The following is a 17,428-nucleotide window of genomic DNA, read 5'->3' as shown; positions in this document are numbered from 1 at the left end:
GTAGCTCTGCTCTGTCTCTAGCCCTGAGGGTGGCTGCTTGCAGTTTTCTGGCACTGCTCTTTTCTTTGGGACCTCATGTCCTTTGTCTAGTCAGGTACAGGAAGGGCATCCAATACCAAGAGTCTGGAAAGCACTGAGCTACCCACCTTGTCTTGTCCCATCCTGCAGCTCTGCCCTCTGCTAAATCCTCTCCGTACCTGCCCCTAAAGCGTGCAGAGGTTCAGTGTGGCCTGGGCTAGGTGGAAACAGACAGCACCATGCAAGTGGCAGTCCACAGCCTCCAATGGGGATAGTACATTGCAGAGTTTCATGTGAGCCACCAAGCTGCTTGGGAGCTCCCTGGGCAGCACAGCCTGGGCCCTTGTTTCAGACTTTCATAGACCCTCAAGGACTGGAACATCCCTGAGACAATTCAAAAAGTAATCTTCCCTGCCCCAGCAGGCAAGACCAGGTTGTGCATGGTGTCATGGGTGCTGGGGTGCAGTGGTTGGTGGGGTTAGACCAGTCAGTATGTTTCTGGCTGGCTGTGTGGTAGCCCACCCAATGCCACATCTCAGTAGATTTCCCTTGCTTGAAGAGGCAGGACTGGCCAGTTTTCTTTCAATAGCATCTGCAACCCTTGCTTTTGCTTATAACACTCCATGTGTTCAAGCATACCCCCCCCACACACACACACAGCCCCTAGGTCTGATCTCATGCTCTGTTCAGACAGGGTTTGAGAGCTGAGCTGAAGGTGGTGGCCCTGGGCTGATACTTGCTTGCAGAGAGGAGCCCAGTGGCTCCTACCTTGGCTTGATTCCTACATCTTGCTAGGATCCACACTCACTGAAGACAAGCACAGCCCCAGGAGAGCTTGAGCACCTCAGAGGCTCTTAACTCCCCCTACATACTGAGCACCCAAGCTCATCTGCCCCACAGACACGTGTGGGCTGCAAACCACATGTTGAGGTGCTAAGGACCTACTACAAAGCAAGGCAGGGACAGGCCAGTTCAGTGCTTGCACCTGTGATTTCAGCCTGTGTTCTGGAAAACGTACAAGCTCAAGAGCTGCCCTGCTGGAAAAGACAGTACATGGAGATGCACCAGAGATCTTAGAGCACTGTTTAATGCTCCTTGCTCTTGAGAGGTTCTCAAGCTGCTGGGGCTGCCTTAGCAGGGTGATTCTGCCCCATCCTACAGAAGGATATTCCTTCTGTACAGACTGTTCCTAGGGCATCATCTGTCCTTGGCCTCCTGTTCCTTTCTGCCTCATGTGTCGTGGCCTGTCTCCATCCTTGAACTGCTGCAGGTGAAACTGTGTTGCAAGCTGCTTGGTCATTGTCTTCAGGGCAAAGAAGGCTGCTGGGATCTCAGAGGCCAGGAATGCTAGGTAAAGGATGTGGACTGCTGTCTCCAGGGGCAGCCGGATGATGTTATTGTCCATGAGCAGGAAAAGCAGCAGGGGGAGCTGGATCAGGAATGAGAGGAGAAGGAACCCAGCAAGTTCAGGCACCTGTGTAAGTAGAGGTTGCTGAAGGGAGGACCCAGATGTCCTTTGTCAGGCACCACCCCAGGAACCCTAGCTCAAGAACTGTAAGCGCGATGCAGGGTGCTGAGCATTATCTGGAAATGGGACATGGTCCTGGCAGCAGCTGGGCTGAAGCCTGGGCTAGCTTCAGCTGCCCTGCCAGGGCTCTGGCTCTGCTGCTGATACGCAGCAAGGCCTGCATAAGTGGCCAGCACTTGCTGACTGTGGGGTCTAGGTAATGTGCTCTGCGGTGTGACCAAGCCCTGCTCCACTTGTGTGCAGCTGAGCCTTTCTGTGAATCTGTTTTCCAACCTAACCAGCCAGGAAACCATCCCCAGATACCACCTATGCAGTGCAGGATCCAGTGAAATGCTGTTCCTGCTACAGATGCTGGACTGGGAGGCAAAGAGGGAACTCCTCTATATGGAGGCTGTCATAGAGGCAGAAAGGGACTAGCTGCCCCAGGAATACCCTGCTGCAGTCCCTGGATGAGATGTTCTGCCAGACTCAGCATCTGTGTCCCAGGGCTGTCTACCTTGACCTAGGAGCTATGCTCAGGCAAGGTTGGGTGCTGCAAAGCCCAGTGCTGGAAAGGGGCACATTCACAGCATGAGGAGGGGTAAAGTAGGAGGGTGAGCTGGTCCCCTTTATTCCTTGCCTCCAGGTCCGGACAGCACCTATATTTCCCTCCTTGGAGAGCTCCAGGCAGGACCCAAGGAGGGACTGAAGGTGACAGTAGCGTAAACCCAGGCGAGGGGGACATACAGAGCAGACACAGCTTCTCCCCCAGCTGTCCCCAGGACAGCCTGTCCTGTGCTACCCATCTCCTGTTACACTGAACACAGAGACCATGCTGGAGAAGCATGGATCTGGCTCTTACCTTCTCTTGTAGGTTCCCTATGTAGCCCAAGTAGAGGCGGAAGCCCTCGACCAATGAGAGGATGAGGAAGGCAGCAACCAGGAGCAACTGGTAGTACCGGGGCAGCAGGCTGTACTACAACAGGGTAGCCAGTGAGAGCACAGCCTTGTCCCAGCCTGCCCCAACCACTGCACCCTGTGCCTTGCACCCCAGGCTCCTGCTCCGTGCTGATGCCCAGCCCTGCAGGCTCTGCTCTGCCCTGGCCTCCCAGTTTAACTTTCCTTGCCTGGAAAATTAAAAGAGGTTGTTCTCATGTGCAGGGATTTCCATTTCTCTGAGTGGGAGGTGATTTATCCCATGTTTTCGAAAATGGGGTACTTTGGTCATCATTATAAGTGTGGGGGAGAAATCCCTTACTTTCGAAAAATGGTCTCCTGCTCCCCTGTTTAACAAGGCCCCTTTGGTCTAGGCTCTCTGCACTGCCATGCAAGGTAGAGCAGGAGGAAGCTTGCTTACCCTGCCCCAGCAAGACTCTCCCCACCCTGAGCCCCACAGAATGGTACCTTCATTTGGAGCATCATCCCCTCAGCCAGGCACCAGAACGGGAAGTAGTAGACATTGAAGTACAGCATCATCTGGAGAGGCAGGCTGGCCAGCACCTCACGGGCTAGACAGAGGAAAGGCAGGTGTGGGCAGATCTCCCCAGCAGCACCTGAGGCCCCATTCTCCACTGGGAGACTCTGCCTTGCAGCTTGCTGGGGGAAGAGAGATGGCTCTGGCCATGCTGGTGAGGCTGCAGCAGCTCTGGAGGAGCTATGGACGTAGAGCAGCCTGGTAGGGCCTAAAGGCAGCACAGGGGACACCTTGTAACTTTCCAGAACTGCTGTTTGCAGCAAGTGGATTTATTTTTGCTGTCATCCATTGCTGGGAGGGTGCAGGGGACCCATTGCTCCCAGCTTGGAGGCACCTGGCTGCTTTTTGAGCCAAGCACACTTGCAGTGATGAAGTACCAGCAAAACACCCCAAATACCCCTCTGCACCCAAACCTTCTCCTGGCACTATACCTGGATGGTAGATCTGGACAGATCCGCTGTCCCAGGTCTTGTTGCTGGTGAACAGGGAGCCGCTGAGAGTCGTCAAGCCCCAGCGGATGTTGCGAGGCAGAGGTGTGTGCGCAGCCATGGTTAGCAGCTGAGCTATGCTCAGTCCCAGCCTAGCTCAGATGGGATTAGCCAGAAGGTGATTAATTAAATGACAAGAAGAGCTAATGCGTGGGGCCAGCCAGTCATTGGCTCTTAAGAGACAAGGCTGCTGGGAGCTGGGACTGGGAAGCCTTTTGCTGGGACAGTAAACTCAGGCTACCTGTGCGCATATGGCTGCTTTGGGGGGAACAGCACCCACCCCAGACACTCTTATCTTGCCAGCTGATTTAACTGCCACAGGCTGAACCAGCCTGTGGTGACTGGCCCATCTGTGCCGTGGTGACTGTTGCTGGGAGGAGTGGAGTGTGTGTGCTGCGCTGACATGACCACCCCGAGCAAGCATAACCCAAGGGAACTTTTGCAGCATCTCAGGGGCTTATTCCTTATTGAACACATCGCATAACTTTCCGCAGACCTGGTGTCGATAGAAATTTGCTCAAGCTGAATTCCTACCATTCCCTATCCAGAGAGGCCTCCAGGCCAAGACATAGTATGGATAATAGATAATAAATCTGGTTAGGGGCTGTTGAGATTTATGCTCCTGACTGGCTAGAACAGGAAGCAGTGGGCATGGGGAGGCCCTAGCAGTACTGCCACTAGGGCCGGTGTGTAGGTCCAATATGTATTGTCCCTATAACCTCAACCACTGCCCTCAAGGGCAGTGTTTAACCAGCTAACAAATAAGTTCATTAGTTTTCCTGGTGCCTCTAATGATGAGGAGGGAGGAGGTCCCTCTTTTCTAACATCTCTGCCCTGTTACTAACTTGTTCCCCTAAAAGTGTTGTTGCCATGGGATGTGCTAGGCATTGAGTTGCTCTCTATGCAAGACGGCAGGTTTCTGACGTGAGGATTCCTGAAGACATCTGGGGCTGATATACAAAAAACTGATTGCTGCTTAATTCTAGTAGCTCAATCAGTATTTCCTTCTCTGCCCTCTGCTTGCAGTGCCTTATGATGGTGGCATCACACCTAACCTTGCCCTGAGTTGTAGAGGAGTGCTGCATCCCTCACTGAATGGGTTACAGCTGAGAACCCCTTCACACAAGATCCAGTCCACTCCACCTGGTAGGAAAATGGCAAGGGACCAAGGAAGGAAATAAACTACAGCACTGCCAGGTTGGATAAGTGGCCTTTATTTCCAAGGCGAGAGCTCTTGTTCACCCACGTGGGAGCTACAAGGATATGGGGAGTCTCTGCTCCACGGCGGGGGCGCGCAGCATGTTGCACCAGTTCCTCCATCGCTGTGACAGAGACAGGGCAGTGGCTCCTCCCTGCGCACCCTCTGCCACAGCAATCAGCTCCTGCGCACTCTCTCCCGCCGCACTATACCCTGTGCTTCATCAGGGGTACAAGGCTGCATTTTAACCAGTGTAATTATTGCTTACTTATAAATCCCTGATTGGACCGTGAGGATGCTCGGGGAGGGGACAGGCCGTGGCAGGGCCCCAGAGTGCATGCACACCATATGTGTAGCCCCTCTCTCATGCCCTCCACCCTGCTACCTCCAGCAGAAGCTGCTTTCAGGGTGAGGAAGCGGGGAAGTGCTGGGGTGTTGGATCATGCAAGGGATAGGTCAGTAGCCATGCAAATCATCCTGGGGGACGCAGGGGTCTCCTTTGACCCATGAGGCTGATGCTGGCCCTGCCTGAAGTGGTGGACCTGCAGGAGGAGTGGATGGGAGGGATTTGCTATGCTATGTGGTGCTGAACCAGTGCTGGGGCATGTGTAGCCTGCGAGGGAGAGAGCACACCCAGCTGCATCTCCCTCCAATGCTTGCCTTCCCGCCATGCTCACCGGCAGGCCTTGCCAGCGTTCCTGGCCCTGGGGACCTGGGCCACACCACAGAATATAAAACCAAGGGTTCACCAAGTCCCAAAGAGTCCTTTGGCTGTTCTGGAGAAAGTCATTATGTGGCTAGGTCATCTGTGTTTTATCACAACTGGGGATGCTGTTTTGCCAGAACCCATGTTTTCAGTGGACAACTGCTTCAGTGATGACATTGAGGTGACAGTGACAGAAATTGGAAGTCTCAAAGCTCCCAGACACACTGAGTATTTCAACCCCCCCCCCCACGTCCTTCACTGTGAACCTTCCAGCTAACAGGCCTTTTCTTTGTAGCCAGGCGGCTCAGCTCTCCTCCAGGGCCTCAAAGGTCTCCCACACAGCTCTGCTCAGCACCATCACTCCCACCAAGTGACATCCTCAGGCCCTATCCAAGCTAGGGGAGTTGCCTCCAGGGCAGGTACATGGGAAAGGTGGTGGGGGATGCCGTGTATGTGTGAGGAGGTGATTTAGTGGGAAGTGAACTCCAGGCAAAGGAGCTGATTTTTTTTTTTATGGTCTTCACAGGTGGTCCTACTCAATGGGCATCTCCTTTTCTCATCATCCTCAGACTCCATCTCTGCCCACAAGGGGGTCTCAGAAAGACCAGCTGCTGATGTAGCCTGTATCTAGGTCTTACACAACAAATATGGAGAAAGGACATTTAAAACATGAACTTTAAGGGCCTAGGACTGTCAAATAAAAGGAGGACTCTTCCTTTTGATAAAAGCCAAAATTAAGCTGTGGAGCTCATTGCCACAGGATGCTGAGAAGTTAAAAACGGGCTTGAAACATGATTAGCAACATGATGGCAAATGAAACCTGGTGCTGACAAGTCAGAAGAAGAAATTACTCAAATGATGCTTGCAGGCTTTCCTTGAGTCAAGAAAATGCCTGCCTTTGTGCTGACTGGAGAATGTGCCTAAGTCCCCTCAACTGCAGCTATCTTCATATTCCTCCACAGCCTGGGCAGCCTTCCCCGCAGGCAGCTCTCCTCTCTCCCAGAGACAAGAAGTAATGCTACAGTAGGAACTCTAGGTGGCAACACTGCGTGATGTCCCTAGTGTCCCAGAGAGCAAACATGCACAGCCAGGGATCTTAGAGAGCAGCTTCTGAGTGAGGAGCTGCTGAAGCAGAATCTGACTATCCCACCCTGCAAGACACGTGCAGGACGTGAACCCACAGCTCCCTAAAGTGTGTGCAAAGAGTGAGGGAGTAGGCTAGATGGCTGCCTACCCACCGTGCAGTGTACAAGGCCCTGGTTCCTCCCATGAAGTTGCTTTGGGGGCCTCAGCCCTGCTGCACCATAGCATTAGCAGCAGAGTGGCCCCAGCCCTGAGAAACCAGGGGGGTCGGGGGCCTCATCAGTGCTGCAGTGGGAATAGGGCAATCTACATTTGCACTTTGGGGCCTAAAGTAAGTTTGTGTCCCTTTGTGGATTCAGCACTCACTGATACATCACAGTTCTTTAAAAAGACCCTGTTCATCACCATGAAGAGTACTGAGGAGAGTAACACTGAAAAAGCATGGTGTGAGTCCCAGGTACATCCATGCCTACAGTCACTTCTGCTTACACTGCCTTGGAAAAGTCCTGTAATGAAAACAGAAGGGACCAACAGGAAGCATGACAAATACCTGGCGACATTTCTATCCAAGTAAAAATCATGAAGTCTGGAAATAAACAAGGATGAGCTAGACAGAGGATACCAATGGACACCCTTCACAGAAGCAGTATGGACATCACACAGTTGACCTACAGGCCTCCTTGCCAAAAGGCATTACTGACGCCTTACTCCAGGTTAAAAAAAAACGATAAGGAACAAACTTTGGGGGATAGAATATTAGAAATTAACCAAGGCAGGGTTCTCCTTGCTCCCAGGCCCTGCTGGGCTGGCAGAGACAGGGCTTGGGACTGGCCGGACCCACTTCTGAGCTAATGGCAAGGCCTTTTTTCCAGTAAGGGACAGAAAATTGGCAGCAGAGCATTGACATGGAAAGCTGAGATGAGAAATGCAGTCTTGTCACTAGGTGACAGGAAGAATAAGTGACGAATGACAGAAGACAGCCACACATACTCCTCCAGTCACTACTCCGCTATTTTTTTTCTCGAGCAACATTTTAGCAGCATGTTGATTATTCAGTAATCTTTTAGGAAGAGAGTAATCATGAGGCTGATTTGAAGGACAAACACCAACTCCATGAGCTGCAGTCCTGCAGTGTGACCTGGTAACACTTCTCCTCGGGTACTTCACAGAGCACTGGCTCTGCATCCCAAGGCCTGAAAATGATGCCCGAGATCCCAGGGTGCTTACAGGGCTGCTCTGCTGTTAAAAGCAGCAAAATGAAAGCTCAAAATGCATAAGCATAAATGAGGTCAGGCTGGGGGGCAGAAAGACTGGGGGGAGATTGACAATTGCTGTTGTGCTTAAGTAGGTTGAGATGGCATGGCTGGGTGATGAAGCTCCTGGAGCGACTTCTGGGATGGTGACACAGAGGCATGAGGAAGGCCATATGATGAACTGCTGGAGTCCTCAGCTTAGGCAGGGACTCATTTGCACTGGGATATGATGGGAACTTAATGGGAAAAGTAGTTGAGAGCAGCTCAGGGCCTTTTCCATCAGATCCTCACAAAAACCTGACAAAGTCTCTACATCTTGGGAAGGAATTCCAGAGCATGTTGGCATGAAGCATCGTCGTATGTACTGGAGCCACACATGAGGGAGCACAGGTGTGGGGAAATATAAACATGGGCTTTATGAAGACTGGGGTAACCAGTCATGTGCACATCCCTCCATATTATTCCATCGTGCTCCCAGATCTGAGGGCTGGGTGGGAAGCTTTGGGGTGGACTGGCACAGGGAGAGCGCTGTGTGTATGAGTGCTGCAGGTGATGCAGTGTGTAGAACAGGTTGGGATGCCCTGAGGGCATGCTCCACAGGGATGTACTTGGAGCACAGTGGCAGGGGGACTTTGGCTGGGAGTAATGAGAATTTGGGAAGGAGAGAAATGTGCTCGAGAGCATTGAGTGGTCACAGGGAGCAATGAAAGGCACTAGTGCTGTTTATGGGAACAACAGATGTGCTTGGGGTAGAGGCTCTCACCATGCCATCCAGAATAACTACGTTCCTGGTCTCATAGGTCATTCCCAGGCAGAACAGCATGGAAGCAGGCACCTGCCTCCTCCCCTGGTGTCCCACAGTTGGAAGAGGTCACAGCGACACCTCATCAGCCATGCTGCACACATGCTTGCTGCAAATGTCAAAGCTCAATGTCTCTACGGTCCTGCTTTCTTGTGTTCCCACAGGAACTTAAATGCAGAACCTCAGTATAAGTGGCTGCTGGGATGGAGGAGCCAGCAGCTGTTTGCACGCAGACAGGAATTGTTGGGAAGGTAACTGCTCAGTGAAAGACACTGGGCTCATCCAAGTCTGAGAAGGGAAATGACTCAGCTGCATTATTTCCATTTTGCTGTGGAATTTCGGGTGATCCCCATCTCCTCAGGGCATGTGCAGCATCAGGAGAGAGCAGATGTATCCCACATTAGGAGCCTTTTCCAGTTAGCCAAGACATATCTCCGGTTCTAACAAAAACACAAAACCAAAACTACTGTGAGATGTTTCCTAGCTTCCTTAGAGTGGTCTTAATCAACTCTATTCGGTGTGCTTTATGATCTGCCACCATCACAGGTCAGGGTGCTGTTCTGCTGCAGTGCTGCCCTGCCGAACTACAGCCAGTGCAGCACAGCATCAAATTCAGACAGGCAAAGCAGCAGCCCCTGCCTCTGCCTTAGCTTACAAGATGTTATTAAAATGGGCAAAAACATATGTGCATGCACTTCATTCCATTTAAAACTGAGTTCAGATAGTATTCATTTAACTTCAATCAACCCCTCCTGGCATTCAGCTCAAAATTCATGAAAAGCCATGGAACAGCAGGCATCTGCATGGGTTGAGTGAACTGAACCAAAAGGCAAACGCATGTTCCTGGCACATCTGTGCCTAAGCACCCTGAGATGCAGTGTAACACCCATGCCCTCCTAGGCACAGGACTCCTCTGGCACTGCTCCCTGCTGGCAGAGCCACCTCCAGTCCAACTATGCCCTCCCCACCACAGCACTGTCACGTATGGAGAGGCCACTCCAGGTCATAAAACAAACACGCAGCTAGAGTCAGTGATTTCATGCAGGAATTAGAGACATTGCCCAAATCGGGGTGGGGGGAAGGCTGATTATCCCTGCGCTCCTACCCTACCAACGTGCCCAGAACCCAAACCAGAACGTACTTGCCATGACGGACAAACAGCCTAAAAGGTGCAAATGCAGCAGGAAACAGAGAAAGAAAAGACAGTTAGGCTTAGCTGGCCTTGCTTCCTCCAGGCTTGCCAAATCCTCAGGACCCCTTCCCTGGACTCATAGCAGACTGACTGGGTCCCGGCAGCATGAGTCCCACCACAAAGAGCTCTCTGCATCTCCTGGCAGCCTCCTTCCCAACCACAAATCTCTCCCATGCAGGGGTGTCCAGGACCATTTCACGAGTTATATGGAGGCGGTGGGGACAGGTCTCTCCCAGCCACCCCGTGTATGATGGGTCAGTGGCTGGGCACGTTTCCTAAATGTAGAAGACTAGTCTTTAAGTTTCTGGTACTTCTCCCAGGTGGTACAGGCATGCCTGAGCTGGGTTCATGGCTATCTGGGGGCCTGGCAGTGCATCTCTCCTGGTAGTTTTTGAAAAGTTCTGGTTTTCTTCCAAATGCAAAACAAAACTATTTTTAATCTGTGAAAATTGTTTTTGGGACAAGAACCCACATTCCTCCCTCAGCTCTAATTTCCACTCAGAAGGCTCTTTCCAGAATAACTTCCTCAGTGTCTACCTTTCAACACAACATTTTCTGCACCTGATCTCTGCACATACAGGTACATTCTTTTCTGTGAGAAGTCTTAAAAAGAGAAAATGAAAAAGAAAAATAATTTCTCTATGAACTCCCCCTCCCTAAATACACTATTCTGTAAATGTTTGACCATGATGGTCTGGCTCTGGAGCTGATGTTATCTTAGAAGATAGGAAGTCCTAGGTGACTTTCCTTTATGGGTATCCTAGGGGACTGTCATTTATAGGTTTCATGCATCAGTGGGACTTTCTTTGGCATTACATAGGCAGTGTGTGGAGCCTGTTTGGTATTGCAGCTTGTAACAGCACAGAGGCCCTGAATGTGTGCATGCCAACACTAGCCCCACCGTGCCAGGGATGTCTAAGAAAGTGTAACAGGAAAAAAAAAAAATCTCTGTTGCAATAGCTTATAAACCAAAGAGAAAGGCAGAGAAGGTGCAGAAGAAATGAAGGATTATTACCTCCATTTAGACAGAAAGTAGAGGTATCTGGGGCAGGATTCCCTGAACTGCAAGCTTTCCAGGCTTTGTTCTAGCCAACAAGCACAAGTCTAGTGTACGGACTGCAAACCTGGTACTTCCTCTACATGTCCTACCCCGGGGTGTCCAATTACCTACTGGAGGTCTAGCATGGGGCTCTCAGCATTAGGTGGCATTGTCTCGATGGCAGTGAGTGTAAGGCAAGCCCAGGATGCAACCATCCCATTTTAGCCTCCAGGTTTGTGCAATTCTCCCCCCTTCTCCATTCAGACCTGCACAATGATCAGTCTCCTAGGGCTCCTGCGGCCTCCTCTTTGGGGTGGGGTGTGGGGCAATGTGTTTTGTTTGTGACCATTTGTCACCTTGTTTTCACAAGGCTGTAGGTATCACTGTTATCCACTTGAATCTTTGCATCCAGGTCTGCATGTCTATCTGCCAGGAGCCCAAAGTTAAGGCCAAGAGTTGATCTCTAAACCCCCACTGCCAGGATTTTTACACCTACAAACCTCATGGTGTGGAGCAAGCTGTGATGCACAGGACTCTGGGCAGCTAGAGGAGCTTGTACAGAATACAGTGAACAGGAGGGATCTGGATCCTAATGCTGGTGCTCAAGACACCTCTTTGCAAATTCTGTGTGCAAATGCAAGGGAGGACAAACCAGGAAGGGTTTGGGATCTAGCAAGTGCAGTGGAGGAGTGAGTGGGGCAGGCAGTGAGGCAGGAAGGGAGATGCAAGCAGGACACAGAGTGGGTAGTGGTAGGAAGGAGCTGCCCAGGGCCCTGCAGGGTCTTGCTCTAAGGTGCTTAGCCTCACCTTGCAACTGGTGGCTGGGCTAAGTCACCAGTATCAGCACTGTTGGCTCCCCACAGCATGCCTACTTACTCTACATCACGCTTTCGGATAGTTCTGCCAGCAGCCAGGACCTCAGCCACCTTGGACACGATGGGATCATAGTTCATGCTGGCCACAGCCACCACCTCGTCACTCCTAGAGCCAGGTAGAGCAGAGCAGTTAGGGTAGCCTCAGGTGGCCACTTCTTCCTTACCCAAAAAGCAACATGCTGGAGAGAAGTGGGAGGCAGAGAGAAAAGACCACTGTCCAGGGTCAGGACCCATCCAAAGGCATGAGCGCTGCTGTGATTACACTAGTGGCATGGGACAAGGGACGGGAGAGGACCCTGAGCCATTGTTCCAGACTGGCCCTGTAGTGTTCTCACTGGTGCTCAAGTGCCAGCACAGGACAGTGAAATGGAAACAGTTCTGAGCATTCTGGTACCCACAGGCAAACAGCAGAAAAAGTGGATTAGGTGGAGGATAAAAGCATGGATATTAGGAAAGATGCCCAGTTGTTACCATCGTTTGTGCAGGCAGTTCCTGTATGTCTCTGATGCCCAGTGGTAAGGCAGCAGATAAACAGGCATTAGGAATTTCCCTGTGTGATGCCCAGTTGTGTTGCTCCACAATCCTTTCCTGATCCACTCCTCTGAAATAGGCCTCTTTGCAGAGAGAACCACCTCTGAGCTTGTGTCCACAAACAGTAATAATTGCTTGTGGGGTTCTGCACCCCAAACAGTGTGGGACTTCTAGCCAGACACAGTTTCTGAAGCCACTACAACAGCTGGGGTGGCTGACACCACGGTCTTGCCAGCTGCAGTGATGAAATCCCTGTGGGACTGTACAACAGATGTACAGCAGTGCATCCCAGTCCAGCTCAGCATCATCCTCCAGGATCCTAGTGCTGATGATATAATACAAGCCCAAAGGCTGAATGGGAAACAAGTGAAGCGGAAGGGAAGGAGACGTAAAAACGCTGGAGGAGCGCTGGAAAAAGGTCATAAGGCACAAGGCAAAACGAGAAGGGCACCTCCACTTTGAGCTTGTTCCTATGCAGTAAAAACAGGGAGCATGAGACTGTGCTGTTTTAGAACAGTTTTGCCTGCAGGTACACTTAGGTCCAAGTGTGTCTTCAGAAAATAAGCACCTCTCACAGCTGGTAAACACTGGGGGCACATGCTGCAGTTTCCTGTGACATGCCCTAAACCTGTGGAGCTAGGAGACTTACATACTGAGACACATTGCATAAGTCAACTCGAGCATAAATCTTTGAAGACTGAATTTATGAGATGACTCATAATTAGATAACTGAATAGATAAGTAGATAAAGATCAGAAAAAGTGCATGGATAAGATAATAAATACTGATGAGTCTACTGAGTAAGTTCAAGAGTAGAAGCACTGACTAATGAGAACAAATTACTATCTGCTATTCAATCCACTCCCAAAGAGCCTTGTAACCAATATAGTAAAGAGCTGCATGGAGAAAGAAGTGTCTGATTCCCAAGGCTGGTAAGAGCAGAAGCCATGTCTCAGAGCAAACTTCTTCTTCACTGGGGCCACATCAGTTGTGAAGTCAATTCTCTTAGCTGTCCCACAAAAACACAGAGTAATAACATCACAGAAGGCTACTTACTTCTGAAGTCTTCTATTCTTAAATAAACCCACTATAAGTAACTTAGAGCGAGTTTGAAATAGGGTGTCAGCCTGACTTCCCTGACTCAAAGGGGAGCACACAAGTGTAGTGAAGACCCCAGAATCTGACTTTCCTGATTCTGTTCATCCAGTCTTGCTTACAAGTGTCTCCCGGTTCTGTATTTTGGGATGTAGCGATGGAAAGACGTGAGGTACCTCTGCACATAGTGTCCAGTGTCTCTGAGCTCTTGATGCAGTGGGTCCTGGCCTGAGCAAGTGCACACTCCTTATCATAGAATCACAGAATCATAGAATCAGTAAGGTTGGAAGGGACCTCAGGAGATCATCTAGGCCAACCACCGTGCTCAAGCAGGGTCACCTAGAACATGTTAGACAGGGTTGCATCCAGGTGGGTTTCAAATATCTCCAGAGAAGGAGACTCCACAACCTCTCTGGGCAAACTCTTCCAGTGATCTGTCACTCTCACAGTGAAGAAATTCCCCCTCATGTTCAGGCAGAATTTCCTGTGGTTCAGTTTCTGCCCATTGCCCCTTGCCCTGTCACATGGGACAACTGAAAAGAGTTTGTCCACATCCCCTTGACACCCTCCCTTCAGGTACTCATACACATTGATGAGATCCCCCCTCAGCCTTCTCTTCTCCAGGCTAAACAGGCCCAGTTCTCACAGCTGTTCCTCACAGGGCAGATGCTCCAGCCCTCTGATCATCTTCGTAGCCCTACGCTGGACTCTCTCCAGTAGCTCCATGTCTCTCTTGTCCTGGGGAGCCAAGAGCTGGATGCAGTACTCGAGATGAGGCCTCCCCAGGGCTGAGTAGAGGGACAGGATCACCTCCCTCCACCTGCTGACAACACTCTTCCTAATGCACCCAAGGAGACCATTAGCTTCCTTGGCCACAAGGGCACATTGCTGGCTCATGGTCAACTTGTCATCCACCAGCACTCCCACGTCCCTCTCTGCAGAGCTGCTCTCCAGAAGGTCAGCCCCCAGCTTGTACTGGTTCATGGAGTTGTTTCTCCCTAGGTGCAGGACTCTGCACTTGCCCTTGCTGAACCTCAGGAGGTTCCTCTCTGCCCAGCTCTCCAGCCTGTCCAGGTCTCTCTGAATGGCAGCACAGCCCTCAGGTGTATCAACCACTCCTCCCAGCTTGGTATCATCCGCAAACTTGCTGAGGAGGCACTCTGTGTCTTTGTCCAGGTCATTGATGAAAAAGTTGAACAGGATGGGACCCAGTACTAAGCCCTGGGGGATGCCACTAGCCACAGGCCCCCAGCTAGACTCTGCACCACTGATGACAACCCTCTGAGCTCTGCCTTTCAGCCAGTTCTCAATCCACCTCACAGTCCCCTTGTCTAAGCCACACTTCTGAGCTTCTCTAGGAGGATGTTATGGGAGAGAGTGTCAAAAGCCTTCCTGAAGTCAACACACACAACGTCCACTGCTCTCCCCTCATCTATCCAGCCAGTTATGCTATCAGAGAAGGCTATCAGATTGGTTAAGCAAGATCTCCCCTTGGTGAATCCATGCTGACTACTCCCGACCACCTTCTTTTTCATCCATATGTCTGGAGATGACATCCAGAATGAGCTGTTCCATCACTTTTCCAGGGATGGAGGTGAGGCTGACCAGTCTATAGTTGCCTGGGTCCTCCTTCTTGCCCTTCTTGAAGACTGGAGTGACACTGGCTTTCTTCCAGTCCTCAGGCACCTCTCCAGTTCTCCAGGACCTTTCAAAGATGATGGAGAGTGGTCTGGCTACAACATCTGCCAACTCCCTCAGTACCTGTGGGTGCATCCCATCAGGGCCCATGGATTTGTGGATGTCTAGCCTGCCCAGAAGATCTCTAATCCTATCCTCTTCAACCAAAGGAAAGTCTTCCCTTCTCCAGACTTTCTCCCTTACGTCCAGGCTGCAGGATTCTTGAGGGCTGCCCTTAGCAGTGAAGACTGAAGCAAAGGCGGCATTCAGTAATTCTGCCTTCTCTGTATCCCTTGTCACCAGGGCCCCTGCCCCATTTAGTAGTGGGCCCACGTTTTACCTAGTCCTCCTCCCTCTTGCCACTGATGTATTTGAAGAAGCCCTTCCTATTGTCCTTATCATCCCTTGCCAGACTCAGTTCCAAATGGGCCTTAGCCTTCCTCGTTACATCTCTACATACTCTGACTGCATTCCTATAATTCTCCCAAGTAGCCTGTCCCCTCTTCCACAGTCCATGTATTTTCTTCTTCTGTCTGAGTTTGGCCAAGAGCTCCTTGCTCACCCATGCAGGTCTCCTGCCCCTTTTGCTGGACTTCTTACTCATAGGGATGCACTGCTCTTGAGCTTGGAGGAAGAGATGCTTGAATACTAGCCCACTCTCCTGGACCCCCCTTCCTTCTAGGGCCTGAACCAGTGAGATTCCTCCAAGTAGGTCTCTGAAGAGGCCAAAGTCTGCTCTCCTGCAGTCCAGGGTTGCAATCCTGCTTGTTGCCTTACTTCTTTCCTGCAGGATCCTGAACTCCACCATCTCATGGTCGCTGCAGCCAAGGCTGCTCCCAACCTTTACATCTCCAACCAGTTCTTCTTTGTTGGTTAGGACAAGGTCCAGATGGTATCTCCTTCTCCAGAGATACTACAGTTCTTCCAGAACTTAGTCAAAATCAACCAGGCCAGTGTGTCTCTGGAGACAGATCAACCCCAGCAACTTTCCTTCAGAGGCTGGACCTGCAGGACCTGACCTAATATAGGAGAGCCCTTTGGAGTCCATAGTGGGCACTGCTTCATAGGTTTGGCACTCCAGCGGGAATGAAGGGAGAGCCATTGCACTAAGAGGCACTCAACGGAGAGACTTTGATGCTGTTAGAAATCCCAGCTTCAGTCTACTTAGCTCACTGCAGAGATGTGTAATTACAGCAGTGGGAGATTTCTGACAACATGCAGCTGTTCCATCAGGCAGAAAAGGTGAGAATAGGAAGTAATGGATAGAAGCTGATGAGCACACTGGAAAATGGTTGTCCATGCCAGACAGCAAGGATAATTAACCATCAGAAGAGATTATCACGAATGTGTGTGTTTAGTTGAATTGCCTGCTGGGCTGCCATGTTTGAGACCTGTTGCTGTGATTTAGAAAAGCTCTCCACTTTCTAAGCCTGCACCTTTTCTGTTGTAATGCTTGGTGCCCTCATATCAACATAAATGAGGTCCCCAACTTTTCCCCAGGAAAGGACAACCTTCCCTAAGGACTCTGTGACTGGAGACTCACAGTTTTCTTTACAAAAGGTAGTGAGGTAAGTCGGAATGGCAACCTGTCTTCTGCCATCTGCGAGCTGTCTTTTCTTCCAAGAGACTTGCTTGCAGTATTTTACTGCACTACAGAGCAGATTCCCTCTTACCCTGATAACTCTAATTCAGAAACATAAACTGCCAGTGAGAACATTGTTCCCATCAGGAATCACTATTTGGTGTTCCCAGAGTCTTTCCAGGTTGCGTTCCTATTCCACTGGAACTCAGTCTTGGTTAATTCACCATTGCTTGACATCTTCTGTGTTCACCTCATGGCACGGAGGTGAGAGTTCAGGACTTCTGAGAGGCTCTGCACTAGCTCCATTCCACAATACATATTCTCAAAGCTTCTGCAATTTCCTTTATGTGTCTTCACGTGTAATTTCCAGCACGTACCTTCTCTGTGGGCACTAGTGTTGTGAACTGACCTGCTGACAGTACTCTTCAATCTTTCTTCCTTATTTTGTCCTTCTTTCCTCCAAACGCTGTTTGTGCCTGGATGCAGGAGGCAAGCTGCACAGCGAATAGTGACAGCACTTTACACAACTGAGCAGCCTCAGTTTATCAGTCAATGCAGGAATGTAGGTAGCATATAATGGCTGGAATGTACAAGGAGAGCCTGGGCCCTCACATCTAGCCTAGATGCTACTTTAAATTACTTTCTGTCCTCTATGCAACCATGTATGAAAATCATTAATGTCCAACATATTAAATCAGCCTCCAGAACTGGCTGCTGGGGATGGCAGATGAAACACTACAAACTTGATTACTGTTGAATCTCGCACAGATAATGAATCCCAGGAGATTCTCTCATGACAGTGAAATGCTGCACCACTGCACACTGATCGGACACAGTTTTCAAAGTTTTGTACTTCCAGAGTGCAGAGAGCTCCCAGTCACACTGCTGGAGGAAAGATAACGAAAGGT

General features: G+C 50.5%; 2 protein-coding genes across 2 annotated transcripts in view; both read right to left on the bottom strand.

Moving 5' to 3' along the window:
• Positions 1-1,207: 1,207 nt before the first annotated feature.
• Positions 1,208-3,548, bottom strand: LOC134148407 (transmembrane protein 17B-like). Its single transcript, XM_062590409.1, has 4 exons — positions 3,431-3,548; positions 2,930-3,033; positions 2,388-2,501; positions 1,208-1,492 (listed from the first exon to the last, which is right to left on the bottom strand). Exons 1-4 carry the CDS (start codon positions 3,546-3,548, stop codon positions 1,208-1,210), a joined length of 621 nt encoding a protein of 206 aa, XP_062446393.1.
• A 5,381-nt stretch (positions 3,549-8,929) lies between these two features.
• The window catches only part of AIFM3 (apoptosis inducing factor mitochondria associated 3), a 65,029-nt gene continuing 56,530 nt past the window's right edge, over positions 8,930-17,428 (bottom strand). The window contains exons 19-21 of the mRNA XM_062590408.1: positions 11,637-11,741; positions 9,671-9,691; positions 8,930-8,969 (exon numbers count right to left, since the gene is read on the bottom strand). Coding sequence (XP_062446392.1) covers positions 8,930-8,969; positions 9,671-9,691; positions 11,637-11,741 — 166 coding nt within the window. The remainder of the gene's footprint in view (positions 8,970-9,670; positions 9,692-11,636; positions 11,742-17,428) is intronic.

The sequence above is a fragment of the Rhea pennata genome, chromosome 17, assembly GCF_028389875.1.
Source record: "Rhea pennata isolate bPtePen1 chromosome 17, bPtePen1.pri, whole genome shotgun sequence".
Classification (NCBI taxonomy): Eukaryota; Metazoa; Chordata; class Aves; order Rheiformes; family Rheidae; genus Rhea; species Rhea pennata.
The sequence above is the reverse complement of the archived record's forward strand: the minus strand, read 5'-3'. Positions and strand labels throughout refer to the sequence as shown.